Source organism: Leptinotarsa decemlineata, unplaced genomic scaffold, assembly GCF_025532065.1.
Source record: "Leptinotarsa decemlineata unplaced genomic scaffold, Ldec_3_MD MMD2_P_RNA_scaffold_1, whole genome shotgun sequence".
In the NCBI taxonomy this organism is placed as follows: domain Eukaryota; kingdom Metazoa; phylum Arthropoda; class Insecta; order Coleoptera; family Chrysomelidae; genus Leptinotarsa; species Leptinotarsa decemlineata.
The window spans coordinates 2077753-2092797 of NW_027412523.1; the positions used below are offsets into that span (position 1 = coordinate 2077753).

The 15045-nt window shown below is 38.3% G+C and overlaps 1 protein-coding gene across 4 annotated transcripts in view; it reads right to left on the reverse strand.

Moving 5' to 3' along the window:
- Positions 1 to 111: 111 nt before the first annotated feature.
- Positions 112 to 15045, reverse strand: part of LOC111508548 (dynein axonemal intermediate chain 7) — a 31490-nt gene continuing 16556 nt past the window's right edge. Inside the window, exons 11-22 of one of the 4 annotated variants that reach the window (XM_074175020.1) lie at positions 12477 to 12551; positions 12223 to 12422; positions 7941 to 8107; positions 5704 to 5967; positions 4925 to 5089; positions 4608 to 4764; positions 4339 to 4554; positions 3726 to 3879; positions 2359 to 2419; positions 1087 to 1247; positions 319 to 420; positions 112 to 271 (exon numbers count right to left, since the gene is read on the reverse strand). In XM_074175020.1, the coding sequence (XP_074031121.1) occupies positions 134 to 271; positions 319 to 420; positions 1087 to 1247; positions 2359 to 2419; positions 3726 to 3879; positions 4339 to 4554; positions 4608 to 4764; positions 4925 to 5089; positions 5704 to 5967; positions 7941 to 8107; positions 12223 to 12422; positions 12477 to 12551 (1860 nt within the window). In that variant the 3' untranslated portion in view covers positions 112 to 133. Of the gene's footprint in view, positions 272 to 318; positions 421 to 1086; positions 1248 to 2358; positions 2420 to 3416; positions 3649 to 3725; positions 3880 to 4338; positions 4555 to 4607; positions 4765 to 4924; positions 5090 to 5703; positions 5968 to 7940; positions 8108 to 12222; positions 12423 to 12476; positions 12552 to 15045 lie in introns of those variants that run through there. The other 3 variants (XR_012465404.1, XM_074175065.1, XR_012465396.1) reach the window with 3 other exon arrangements.

Here is a 15045-nt window from a genome sequence, read left to right on the forward strand (position 1 = left end):
GTGTCCATCAATTTTAAAATAAAAATCAGACGTATACCGAAAAAAATTTAATCTTTTAGGTTAGGTTAGGTTAGGTTTAGGTGTTTTTTTAATTGATTGAAACAATAAATATTCACGTATGAACGTTTATTTTTCAGGAAAGACTCAGAATTCTCATATAAATCAAAAGTTCCGATAAGGCGTGGACGTTCTCCTTCGAAACGCTTTGGACCTTCTTTCTCACTGCAATTCCACTGGTAGCTTTCATGAGGTTAAATAAATCTGCACTGAACTGAAAGAATACTGTTAATGAAATATAAAAATTATTGTCGATTTTACCTTTTGGTTTTCAATTCCTTGATCGGAGAAAACCTGGCTAACCTCGGTACAGTCGACATAAGTGGACTTCAACGGGGTAACAAGCAGCATAGAATGATTTTTCTAGAAAATAAATATCATATATGTTATCAAAGTTTCAAGTCGTGTTTCAAGTTTTCTCAAGTTTATTCGCGTCATTTAGTATGAAAGTTTCTGATTTTCACTGAAAAGTTTCATGATTTCCATGTAATATTCATGAAAAGGAATCTATGCCTTCTGTAGTCTTCTTGGAATTTATAATCTACAATCTGAAGAAATCTGCAAATCGAAATCTGCACAATTTTCTATTTGCTTTAAGTTGACAATATTGAAAATATAGGTTTGATGGGTGATCAGGTGATCACTTCTAATTTGCAGATGATTTTGTTTTGTTTTATTCAAAAAAAAATGAGAAATCATCGGAAATAAATATAAATAACGACATGAAAAAATTTAAAATGAAAATCATGGAAACTGTCTTTTATAAGTTGATTTAACAATCAACAGACAACAACAATCAACTTAGAAAAGACAATTTTCATTATTTTCGAGCAAATAAATATGAAAAATATAAAATTGAATCTTGAAATTGGTAACCAATTAATCAACCAAGTTAAAAACATAAATATTTAGGTCTTATAATTAAGGAAGATCCAAAGTCATGTAAATAATTGAACAATAGCTTGTACTACAGATGGGATAATACATTTTTTAGATACTCATACACTCAAGAATGTAAAGTTTAGTCACCTGTTTTGGTTTATTAGGAAAATATTCTCTCATCTGAAGAACAATACTTCTCCTTCCAGCTGGAAAATTCCATCTCGACCAAGCAAAATTGAAAACATTACTGAGTCTTGCCATATTATTGTACAAATGCTTCTCCATTGGCCACTGCTTCTCACAACTACCTTGAACAAAAACCTAAATTATCATTCTGACATTCAGAAAGCCCGCGTGAAGGACTTGTCTAAATTATTTTTCTAGCTAGGTTGGCACAACTGGGCGCCATGTGTCATTTAGTTTGTTTACATTGCTCAAATTTTCAGTTTACCTCAAACGTGTTTTGCAATTTTTACAATGGAGAAGAATATCGAACGAAGAATTTTTCATGAATTTTGCATTGAAAATATAATTTCGTGTGCCGAAGCACTGGAAATGTTGCATAAACTCACGGTAAATCGACTCAACTAAAAAAATTACGTGCATATGAGTGGTAGAGTGCATTTAAAAGGGGTAGAGATGTGGTGGAAGATTTGCCCTGCTCTGGTCGGCCATCAACAGCCTCAATTGAACATAACATCGCTGAAGTAAAGAAAATGGTGACTGAAAATCGTCTGAGAGTGTTAGCTGCTGAAATGTCTAAGTCTAAGGAATTAGTTCGTACCATTTTCAACGATTTTTCAGGTTGCCGCTCGACTAGTGCCAAAAGACTTGAATTTTTCGCAAAAACTCAATCGCTGAAGGCTGAAGATATGTCAGAACGCGTCAGTCCGAACCCAAATCCATAGAACGCGTTGTAATTGTTGATGGAACAGGCAGGTTTACGAATTTGATATGTCAACCAGTCAAGAAGTTTCAAAAAAGTATGACGGTGATCTTAATAGTTTGATTACCAGAGCGTTGTGATAACGCACGAGCGTCTGGCCAAAATCTTATCGAATAGCCACTGTATTCACCTGATTCGGCTCTGACAGATTTTTTTTTTTCTGCAAAATTCAAAATACCATTTCGAGGCTCCCGTTTTTAATCATTAGATGAAATAATACAGAATTTGCTGCGAGTACTGAAATCCATCCAAAAAAATGCGTTTGAAAATTGATGATTGGGTTGTTCGTTGGAGTCAGTGTATTATTTCTTAACGGGCCTACTTCGAAGGCAATACAACAAATTTGGATGAAAAATACATATTTGGCGTTTCACTGACCAATTTTCGAGAATTTTTTTTTACATAATAGTTCATCGTGAAAAGGAAATGAATAACTGAAGTCCTGCGGTGTTTGATGAGACTGACAAACTTACCAGAAACATAGCAGAATGCATCGGGTTCTGGGAAAACGTCCACACCAGCTTCTTTCATAATCTGTAAAAAAAATTATTCAGATTTGATAACGTAGCACATTGAACAAAAACCTGCCCCAAATATTAGAAAATTATTGAAGAAAGACGTATTAGTTTGTAAATCGAATTATCTAAAATAACAATTCGTTTAGGCTACCTACACTGTAGGTTCTTGGACAAAATTAACTACTTCCCTGGCTAATATCACAAAGGGCCACAGGTAGACAACCTGGTTCAACTTGTGTAGTGTTTTCAATGAAATTTGAAACCTCGGTTTATACAAGAAGATGAAATATGCTTTTCTCAGATCTAGTGGACTGAAGCAGATACGGAGTGGTTCATCACAGTCTGGAATACCTTGGTCTGGCGTAATGGGCATGGATATTCCTGATACCAGGTGGTCTTGATACTCTCGTGGATTTTTTGTTAGCGGATGGTTTCAACCTGTATCCATAGGGTAACATGACCTTAGAGTATTTTTCAATAACATTGAAAACATTGGCTTATGCATGGAGGTAAGCTTTGCTATCCTCAGGGTTGAAGTTGGGAAGAAGGTGCTCACGATAGTTTTTTCAACTTCTTGCTCTGGCGTAATTGGTCTGGAGATTCCTTACATCTGGTGGATCTGAGACTCTTGCGCATTTGCTGTTAGCAGTCGGTCTTAGCCTGTATCTTTCAGAATATCGTGGCCTTTCAAATGCATTATTACGAACTCCGGCATTCGGTACGGTATTGAAAATATAACGATGTTGTATTATGCTCTGCAGAGCGGGGATATTGATTCCGTGAAGGAAAATGAAGAGTTCCGAATTGAAACTTTTCTATTTTCCATCCTCATGGAGCCTGGATATATTCATACTCTACTACTTCTACTATTGCGGTTTATCAATAAGTGGAACTAACCACTGGCTACCAGCTGACTGACATCAAAATTGTTAGAAAAACTAAAAGACGTTTATCGAAAACTCTGTAGAGAGATAAAAGTTCAAATTTTGCTTAAAATTGGCACGATGTCGAACCTTCTCTAATAAAGTTCCATGTCAAGTGAATAATGATTATCTCTCTTGAATGTATCTGTGGAGTAGAACAATTTCTCCAATGTTTTTCCAAAGTTGTCATTGTTATTCTCACCAACTTTGTGTTGAATATTGATGTGTTTTTGGGTGCTGGCAGTATTGAATCTGTGACTTATCGATCATCAAAAAACTGCAGGATAGTGAAGAAACCTTTTGCGACGCTGCTATGCTTGTCCTTTGAAAGATTATTTGTAACAGTGAGTACCAGCATTGTAACTTTCGGAAAAGTTGAAAGGAAATTGAGTAACTTACCCTTTTGAGTTTGTATATCTTGAAATATATCCCGATCATATCTTGAAGAGCGTTGTTTGGACTATTTTGAAGTTGAGTAATGCAAATCAAACCATTTTTTATGTTGAGCTCAATTATCAGTATAGTTGCGGTAATGTTGATTGTAACGGATTCACTGAAAATATGAAAAATAATTACAGAGGATAAAGTTATGTCATGTTTTTTTTTATTTTTTAATCATATGGTATTCTCTTCCTGCTATCTTCAAACACTCTGGAAAATGTTCAAAATTGAAATCTACACGGGGTAGATATAGGAAACTTGACATTTTGAAATGTCAATTCAAGATTATTTCCTTCGATGCAGAAAACCAGTGAATAGCTTTACTGCTAGATAGCGTATAAAGAATCTTATAGTTTGTTTTGTATTAGCTTTGGATAATTGACATGGTACTCAATATCAATTTTTTTCTAGTTTCCTGATTAAAACAGAGAGAGAGAGAGAGTTGAATGGTCTGTGAATACATTATCATTTCAAAAGTTGAAACCTATAGATAACCTTTACGGATTTCCTAGATAAACTAGTAAACTAGGGGACCGATAGATTGTCACAATGAAACTATGACTTTACTTACTCAGCTTCGGGTCTAATTTCCCAAGCTTGATACGGCAAGTTAGCGTACCTCACGGCTGCAAGACCAAAAATTCCGAATAACCCCGTTCTGAAAGTCAGAGTACACTTTTCTTCGTTATGTTTCAAGTCATGGATATTTTCCTTAGTCCAGTGTTTCTTGGTTTCATCCCATTGGCACACAAGAGGCAGTTCCAAAAATATTACATGCTGTGGCCAACTTAAACAAAATTTTTGAGTGTATCAGAATGAATGTGAAAGACGCAAACATACGTTAGAGTCACCATCATAAGTTTATCCATTTCCTCTTCTTGCTTTTTCATTTCTTCCTCTATTTCTTCGGGTAGCCGTTTCACGCCAGACTCTGGTGGCACTGGAGGGTTGTAAATAACCGAAAATGGAACGTGTTCTAACTTTTTCGGCAAGTAAACTGGAAAAGAACTCATTAAAGAAGTTATTCATAAGACAGTTGAAGAAGTAAGTAAAAAAAGCAGGGTGTTCAAGAACTGTACTATCTATAATTTTAGAAATTTCAACTTAAGTTCTTTTAGACATCTGCTAGTGAAAATGTATGAATGTTGGTTACTTACGGCAAGTAATGGTCATATCGGTGGTTACAAAATCTTGTGGTTGGGGTGGTTGAAACAGTAAATCAAGATGAAACACACCACCTAGAATCGCATATTTCCTCAGATTCAAAATATTTCCATGAACCTTCACCATCAAACTTCTCTTGGCATCCATGTAGGCCTTTCCTGAAAGGTTATTCTTATTCGTATTCACGATGAAACAGCTTGATGAGAAAAATTCGTTTGGGAATTTCAAACTATGATATTCAAGAGTTGATATATACGAGTGGTATGGTTGAAACAAGGACTTTTTTTTGTATGGAATTGGAAAGTATTCTTGAACAGGTCGAAATTGTGCCTTGTAGCAGATAGAGAGGGAAACAAACGTCAAGATAACAAAAGACAGCCAAATTTTGTGTTCCTGTTTCAGAGCTCAACCTGTGAGGGACCTGCTGATTTACAGTATCTCACTTATGGTACAATATTCACCAGCGATCATAGATTCCGCGGTTTTTCTGATAAGAGGGCAACTTTTCGTTTTACTGCTACCAAAATCTACAAGGCTAATGAATTCTCCACAATCTTGGCCATGTCTTCATCTGAGCTTTTAGCGCTTGTTCCGCTTGGTTACTATGATCGATGGAGAAATTCTAGACACCCGTCATCTGAAAGGGTCAGTAGAAGAATCGAACCTCAGGACACTCCAGTATTGATCATAAATGAATTAAGGGACATTGGACAACATCTAGTAGAATCCTGAACTCTCAATAATGCTACAACTTGAAATCAATTGGTTATACCTTCTAATGATACTGCAAACTCACTAGATGTGGGATCTAGTTTTTTGTATGGCACAACTGGAATTTCCTCGTCAGAGGCAAACTCTGTGGGTTCTTCTTCAGCTGCCTCTTTTTTTTCTTCCTCCTTTTTTGCCAGGGCGCGTTCACTGATGCTTGAATCAACATGTTCAAGAAGCGGTGTACCGGGTTTGCGCTTCTTGTCTCTATGGTCGTATTTGTACTTCTGCCTGATCCGCCATTCTCGTCTGGTCGACTCCGGTAAATCTACGAGAAAAATAGTTGTAGAATTTGTTTTGAACAAAAATAAATATCAAATCTTATCCTGGGAAAAACATATCCGAAAACACACAGAAAAACCTTTTGAAAAGAGACTAGCAGAGAAAAGAATTGAAGAACTGCTTTCTTGGTAGTAAACAGTATAAATGTTCAATTTCACTAGTTCGGACTTCCATTGTCTACTATATAAAATGATTTGAAATCCCTGAAACAACTAAAAAAGAAGAATTAAAAATGAGATAGCTGAAAATAATAATTATATTAACCAAAATAAACCTGAAATGAAATAATAGTGAAATAAAATACAAGTAAATATAGAACAATTGAATAAATAAAAATAAAGAAATGAAAAAAGAAAGAAAATAAAAATAAAAAGTGGAGAGATTCCAAGTCACGACGTTTCGATTGTTATTATCTACAATCATCTACGGGTGATGACTGGACTGATTCCTCCGAGAGATGACTATTTATAGGTCGTTCGAGTACTTTCACTTATCCCCGCTTTCCATTTTCCGCTTCACTGGTTCCGTGGGAGATGACCGTTTGGCGGGAGTTGGCCATTTTTCGCTTGATGATGGGTTTCCATATGTTGCGTATTTCTACGCTGGCTTGGCTGAATACGTTGTTGGACAACATGTATGCGGCTTTCTTGAATTTTCTCCTAAACCAATGTTCCTCTCTGTGCAAGATCTCAGCTTGGGACCACTCGATGTTGTGTTGATGGGTCCAAACATGGTCTGCTATTCCTGATTTGCTGGTTTCCCTTCGCTGTGTGTGTTTCTTGTGCTCGGTACAAGTCGACAATCGACTAAAAGAGGAATCATCAAGACTCTATTAGACCGTGCTTCTGAGCTCTGTAATACGAAGGAAGGTCTCGAGAAGGAACTAGACATCATCAAAAATGATCTTCAACGGAATGGCTACTCCAAAGCGATGGTAGAAAAGACTTTGGCTAGAAGACAGCAGGAGCTTCACAAGGAAGAGAAGCCGTCACAACCAGTGCTTGCACTTCCCTACATCAGAGGATTATCGTTGAGGATAAGAAGAATTGGTTCCAAGATCCGCATACATGTTGTCCAACAACGTATTCAGCCAAGCCAGCGTAGAAATACGCAACATATGGAAACCCATCATCAAGCGAAAAATGGCCAACTCCCGCCAAAACGGTCATCTCCCACGGAACCCGTGAAGCGGAAAATGGAAAGCGGGGATAAGTGAAAGTACTCGAACGACCTATAATTAGTCATCTCTCGGAGGAATCAGTCCAGTCATCACCCGAAGACGATTGTAGATACTAACAATCGAAACGTCGTGAACTAACGTGACTTGAAATCTCTTCACTTTTTATTTTTATTTTCTTTCTTTTTTCATTTCTTTATTTTTATTTATTCAATTGTTCTATTTTTACTTGTATTTTATTTCACTATTATTTCATTTCAGGTTTATTTTGGTTAATATAATTATTATTTTCAGCTATCTCATTTTTAATTCTTCTTTTTTAGTTGTTTCAGGGATTTCAAATCATTTTATATAGTAGACAATGGAAGTCTGAACTAGTGAAATTCATCATGAAACATTGTCAATCACCTTCAAACAAAAGTATAAATGTTCGTTATAAATTCCAAACGCCGCTTGAAAATGACTTATTTCTCAGCTGCTCAAGGAAATAGACCAATAGGTGCATCAATAGTAGTAAACAAATGCTCAAAATGTTCTAGAATGATCTAGTATATCTCATTTGAACTATTTCATTTCAAAAATTACTGAATTATGGCTCAAAGAGTTTTAGATATTTGATATAAAACGAATATTCAGACCTCCACCAAAAGATACGTTAGACCATCGGGCCTATAAAAACTATAATGAAAATAATGTTCGAATTTGAAATCGCAAGCTCTTTTCAAAATTTCAAGGTTATAGTGAAGAGAAAGTTATTCTCGACGGGTTTTTCAAAAAATTACCTAATCGATAATGAGGTGGTGCTTCAGTCATATGATATGTTTGACATGAATCACTCAGGTGGTCATATTTCAAGTACATCGCCCTCAAAGCCATATTTTCACAGTCGACTGTTATTGGCAACAAAACCTGCATTCCGATTTCTGGAAAGGAAACATCCACACGTGGTCTGAAAAAAAAAGAAAAAAGGAAGAAAGAAAATCAGTACCTTATTGCCCAAATTCATTCATTTGGATAAATTTAACATCTCTTTACAACTAAAAAAGGTAGATTTATTACTGAGGATATCTTCAGCAAATGTTTATACTAGGAAGGAAAGAACAATATATAATTTTCAACTAATCCGCTTCAATGAAAATGTATGAAATATATAAAATATTGATAATGATATATTATTTTATAACAGAAGATATTTTTTCAGACCTTTCTTGAATTTTATTCAGCTGACTTCCATCAATTAAATTGGTAAATTTTCATAAAGTTCGAGACCACTCCAATAAATTTTACCAATATTTGATCTTATATCCGAAACAAAAACACATCTATTGTCTGTTCAGACAAAAATTGCAAAAATTTATTGAAAATCTCAAAATTTGCTGAAAGCCAAGCTGAAAAATGGTTCAATGCAAATCTTCCCAAACTTAGATGATATGAGGAAAACCCAGAGACTGATATTTTCTTCTAATAACTTGCTTTTGGAAGGTAAAACAGCCCAATTACTTGGTATAACTTTGGATGACATCCTAAATTGGATATGTCATATTGATGAATTAAATATGAAATTATCCAAATATCTGTCTTTGTTGAGGCAATTGAGAGAATTTGTTTCTATTGACACTCTTCTTGCTGTCTACTATGCCTTTTTAAATTCGGTCATTAGCTACGGGACACTTCTTTGGGGAAATTCTAGTTCTGCTGGAAAGATAACACAAAAAGCAATAAGGATAATTTCTAATGCGGAATATCGGGACACATGTCGTCCATTGTTAAAAAAATTGGGAATCATGACTACTCCATCGATTTTCATTTTTCAGTCACTGCTGGAGGTACATAAAATTAAGGGCACTCTTAACTAACTCCCACTTCCATAACTATGAAACACGTGGTGCTAACCTTATACGACATGCTAAATTCAATCTACAGAAATCTTCTAAGAATGCCTTAGATGTTAATCTATACAATATATTGCCAACTACAGTCAAAAACTTATCACAGACACGTTTTAAAAAGGGCATAACAATTTTTCATTGATGAAGGCATTTATAGTATAGATGAATATATGGCTGCTTCCATGGTAATACCCGGATTTATATTTTAAGCGAAAGTGCGTGTAATAATATCTTTCAGTTATACAGTGCTGCTTGTAATAATGTATTAAAAAAATATGGTCCCCTTTTTGGGTGCCTTGTTTCGTTATACTGTAGTGTTAATATTTTTTATTTTATTTAGGTATTATTCAATTTTAAATGTTTGACTTATCACCTGACTTGCTACAAATGTTTATTACAAATACGTAGTCAAATAAACTATTTATCTATCTATCTATCTATCTATGAAAAGAGAAAGAGTGATACCTTTTTCACACATGTTCACACCACGATAAATTCCCATCTAAGTAAAGAAAAGCTATTAAACTTGACAGATGATGATTAATTGAGAGTCATATTATTGAACTTTTAAATCATTTCCTGAACGCATCAAAGATGTATCACCAGTAGACATATGGATTTTATCTAATAAACTCAAGTCATCTATTGAAATCATATATGCTAGGAAAATTATTGGTCCAAGGAAATATCCCTGTGGAACCCCAAATAGTGCAGTTTTCCTTGACCTACAAATTCCTCCCATATATACGAACAGTTTGAACTAACTGAGTACAGTACCTCTAACGTCAACATTGTATAAAATATTCAAAAGAATTTTATGATCTACCATTCAAAATGATTTTCTAAGTTCTAATGAGAGGAGTGCACATTTGATATTCGGATCTAAACCGATTTGAAATTTTTTAATGACAGATTCTGGTATCACATTGTTTTCGAAACCCAACTTGTCCATTAAACAATAATTTTGTTTCATCAGTATATTCAAATAATCTCAATAATTTTGGAACCGAAAGCTGAAAGAAGTCTATAATTGACCATTTGTGATAGTTCAATCAAGAGGTCACCAATGTAATGTCATTAATCATGTTATTGTGAATTTCTTTATTATCACAAGAAAAATAAAGTAATATGTCATCCGCGAATGACTCAGTATCTCGTTTTAACATTTTCCAAAGGAATATCTGTTTGTGTTTCATCATTTATTATAAAAGTCAAGATAAACTTATATTTCTTTTAGAATTTAAATTAGCAGGCAACAGAGTGAAAGAAAGAGTTGAAACTATACTTATTCATTAAATTGACTCTACTACACACATATAAAATGTTTATAAGACCGATTCTGGACCATAAAGTCATGATATACTCCGACACAAGCCCATCGCCAATCGAGGAGAATACTCCGCAACTCTCAACCTCCTTTATCAACAATCCTTCAACGAACTTTACGATATTGTGAAACTTACAACTATCAACTTGAGATTCCAGGAACTTTGAGACCGATATGTCAACATAACACTCAACAATTCTTACGCTGCTGCCATTGGCACCCTAACCACCCCCTAGGCTCCGGAAGGATCCCGGCGAAGAAGCTCCCGTTTACTCCAGCCAGGTTCCTAGTAGCCCTTGAGGACATCCCCGAGCGATTCCAGGACATCCTCGACTAGTTCTCGCTGGCTATCAGGTAGTGGACAACCCACAACCTGGAAGCCACTCCAGAGCTTGAACACTACCTCTAATCCTACTCTCTAATCCCACCACGGCCTTCTGCTACTGTACCTGGACCATGCATTCGACAAAACCACGAATAAGGAAAATCACCATATAATCACTGACGCCGCTGCCTTTGACACTCTGACCACTCCCTGGAAGCCTAACATGGGCTCCGGAAGGATCTCGACGAAGAAGCTCCCGTTTCCTCCATCCAGGCTCCTAGTAGCCCTGAAGGGTATCCTCGAGCGATTCCAGGACATCCTTGACGAGTTCCCGCTGTGGCTATCAGGTACTAGACACCTCAAAACCTGGAGCCACTGCAGAGTTCGAACACTACCTCTAATCCTACCCTCTAATCCCACCCCGACCCTCTGCTACTGTACCTGAACCATGCACTCGACGAAACCACGAATAAGGACAATCACCACACAATCACTAACGCCGCTGCATTTGACACTCTGGCCACTCCCTGGAAGCCTGACATAGGCTCCGGAAGGATCTCGATGAAGAAGCTCCCGTTTCCTCCATCCAGGCTCCTAGTAGCCCTGAAAAGCATCCTCGAGCGATTCCACGACATCCTTGATGAGTTTCCACTGGCTATCAGGTAGTGGACAGCCCAAAACCTGGAGCCACTCCAGAGTTCGAACACTACCTCTAATCCTACCCTCTAATCCCACCCCGACCCTCTGCTACTGTACCTGGACCATGCACTCGACGCAACCACGAATAAGGACAATCACCATACAATCACTAACGCCGCTGCATTTGACACTTGGGCCACTCCCTGGAAGCCTGACATAGGCTCCGGAAGGATCCCGATGAAGAAGCTCCCGTTTCCTCCATCCAGGCTCCTAGTAGCCCTGACGGGCATCCTCGAGCGATTCCAGGACATCCTTGACGAGTTCCCACTGGCTATCAGGTAGTGGACAGCCCAAAACCTGGAGCCACTGCAGAGTTCGAACACTATCTCTAATCCTACCCTCTAATCCCACCCCGACCCTCTGCTACTGTACCTGGACCATGCACTCGACGCAACCACGAATAAGGACAATCACCATATAATCACTGACGCCGCTGCCTTTGACACTCTGACCACTCCCTGGAAGCCTAACATGGGCTCGGGAAGGATCCCGACGAAGAAGCTCCCGTTTCCTCCATCCAGGCTCCTAGTAGCCCTAAAGGGCATTCTCGAGCGATTTCAGGACATCCTTGACGAGTTACTGCTGGCGATTAATTAGTGGACAGCCCACAACCCAAAACAACTCCTCTCTTACCCTCTAATCACACTCTGACTATCCGTCCCAGAAGAGCCCAAAGCTAGGCCCCTACATACCATCCAAACTAATCACTCATGTTATGTACAAAAAGCAATAAATGAACGTTTTCAATCATTTAAAGCGAAAAAGACAACGATTTTAGTTAAAATACATAGACTGGAACGGTTTCAATATCATTATGTGATTACTTCGGAGGTCTTCTTGGATTCGGAAGCGGTATCGGCAATTGAACCCTTAACCAAATACTCAGATTGATGTCTTCATTTTTATAATTGAAGTCTGCAGTAGGTATATCAATTCTATTCAAATTTTTCTCGACGCATCTCAACAGTCTGTATGTCGCTACATCCAAACTCTCTTTCTGATGTTCTCTAAATAACTGACGAACCTGAAATCATCATCAAGTGCAATATCGCAAATCATCAGTCTGAAAACTAGTTACCCATCTCCAGATCCCCTTTTTCTTTTCATCTTCGTCAATAGAGTTGTCGATTAGGTCCTCCAGTTCCTCTAGTAGCTGGAAAATTCATTTATATATTACGTTTTTCAAGCAATTAAAATACTCAAGATATTCGGTAGCACTGACACTCTAGATCCAATGTTCACACATTCAAAACAATCATAAACAGTTGACTTCTGTGTCTTACGCGCGCTCATTGCATCAAGAGCGATAATCGGGAATAGGTCAATTCGGATTCAAAGAAGTTTTCTTCATACTGATGCGTTGAAATAGCTGGGCAGGATTGATCGCTATCTTCATATCATGGATTTTCATGGTGCTGCTCTCAAGCGCATATTGAGCGCTTGTGAGCTGACCAGCGCGCGTCACACGCGTAGCGTGAATGATCCGCAAACTGAACGCAGTTTCGAAGAGGCAGTTGTACTGCAATGTCCGATTGAGTTCGGAATCAGAATCCGACAATGATGTTGAAGACCAATGTTTGCTTTGTTTGCTCGTTAATGATAAAGTAAAATCACTCAACCGTCTGCTTGAGTTGTCTGCCTGAGTCACGCGGTTTAGCTCTCTCTTCTATAATACAAATACAGACTCCAGCAAATTAAGGCTACACACACCCCAAAAAGGTATACCGTACCTTAAGTGAGACTCTACCAAAGGGTGATAAGCTGTTTTCGCAGTATGAACTCCAAGTTCTCTAGCAATAACTCTCACTGCATCCCGTGGGTTGGGCTACCTATCATGCGCGTCCCCAGGTGGGGAGCGGCCAGGGGACTGGGGGCCCTGTCCGGAAAGCCAATGTGGCTTTACGGACGGGGTCGCCGGACTCCTGGTCAGTGGCAGAAATAAGTGAGAGGAGGGGAACTGAAACTCCCCAAAAGACTTTGTTAAACATGCCACCGTGAACCAGCCTACCCAAACTAAGGTGTAAGGAATCGTTTCGACAGTTGAATGGCCGCAGGGTGATATGCGGTTACGGACGATCTCCTTGGGGAACCGGGTAAAACCTCATTGTAATTAGCCTGCCTCTGGTAGAAGTGCTTATCTCTTCCCTTACTACTCGTGGGAACACATGAATGAAACAAACACAAAAACAGACACAACAAAACCAAAAACCAATCCCGAAGCTGGACACAAGTGCTCACCTCAATCTTTGGCGGTGGCTCGGAATGAGGTTGGACATAGCAGATCACCTCGTGATGTAACACAAAAACCGAAGCTCAAGCGCATTTGCGGCGCCGAGGCCAAAAGGAGAAAGAGAGCGAAAGAGGCAGCACTGGCAGCAACTATAACTCCTCCCCTACTCCACCTCCAACAGCAAGGGCACTTCCTGCGGCGGGCGCCAAGAGCTCCTCCTTGAATACAGGCAAGGAACCGGCTGCCCCTGCACGGAAGGAACCCCAAGAAGGTCGAAGAAGCCGCGCAACGACAGTAATATCGCTGCACCTTCCAAAACCTTCGCGGAGGTCACCGTGAGACACCTAAAGGTTACCAAAGAGAGTGTGTGTTCGGCGAGTCTTGGCCTACACCTGCCAATATAAATGAGATGTCTCCTAGTGACTTGTTCACCTTCCTGGAAAGGACATGATGACCTAGGAGGACAACTCCTCGCGAGGATGTACAATGGGTAATCTCTCTACTCTACAGATACAGAGAACTCTCACTGCATAACAGCCGGGGAAAAATTTGCTTTTTATCTTTCTGATGTGAATGTCAAATTTCAGTACACCGTCTATATACAGTTCCAGAAATTTATACAGTTCTCAATGATACCACCCACTACAAATAAATTCTAAAGTGAACATTCAAACGTCATATTTGTTTTAGAAATATTGAGGGAGAGTAGATTGGAACCACACCAAAACTTAATTTTTTGTATATCATGAGCTTATTGTCTCATTGAGTATATCTTTACCTTTTCTATGACACAATATAGTGGTGTGATCAGCGAAAAGAGTGAATGTTCCAGAAATTATTTTAATACTGTTCAAAATAAATACTGGTGTACCACAGGTATCGGTTCTCGGTCCCACATTGTTCCTGTTGTATATTAACGACATGCCCAACAACCTACTCCTATTGAGTATTCAATGCCTCTGGCGACACGCGAAAGAATTGGCACGAAAAACTGTGCCAAGCGAGTCATGTGTCAGGCTGTCGCGCCACCTCATGACCGGTACCAGTTTGCGCTGTTCAATTGGTTTTCATGGGTTACAAAAGATCGCGCTGTGCTGCGTCACCCCACACAATAGGCCTTTTCATCATAAGACAAGCGCAAGCGTAGCTGTCATATTGAAATGGCGGTAATTCAAAACATTCGTACTCAACAATGGCTGGCAAGGAATATTATCTCTACAAACGAATAAATTATTGGAAAAACCCATTGATGGTGCTTCACTTGTAAATAATTCAGTTGAGGCTCATAATTGTGAACAATTAAAAAGGTGGTTGAAACGTCATGGGCGTCCGCAAAAAGGAAAAAAAAATGAGCTACCTCAGCATTTGTTTACTATCTAAAAACATATAAAAAATAGTATTTACATTTTTATTCTCA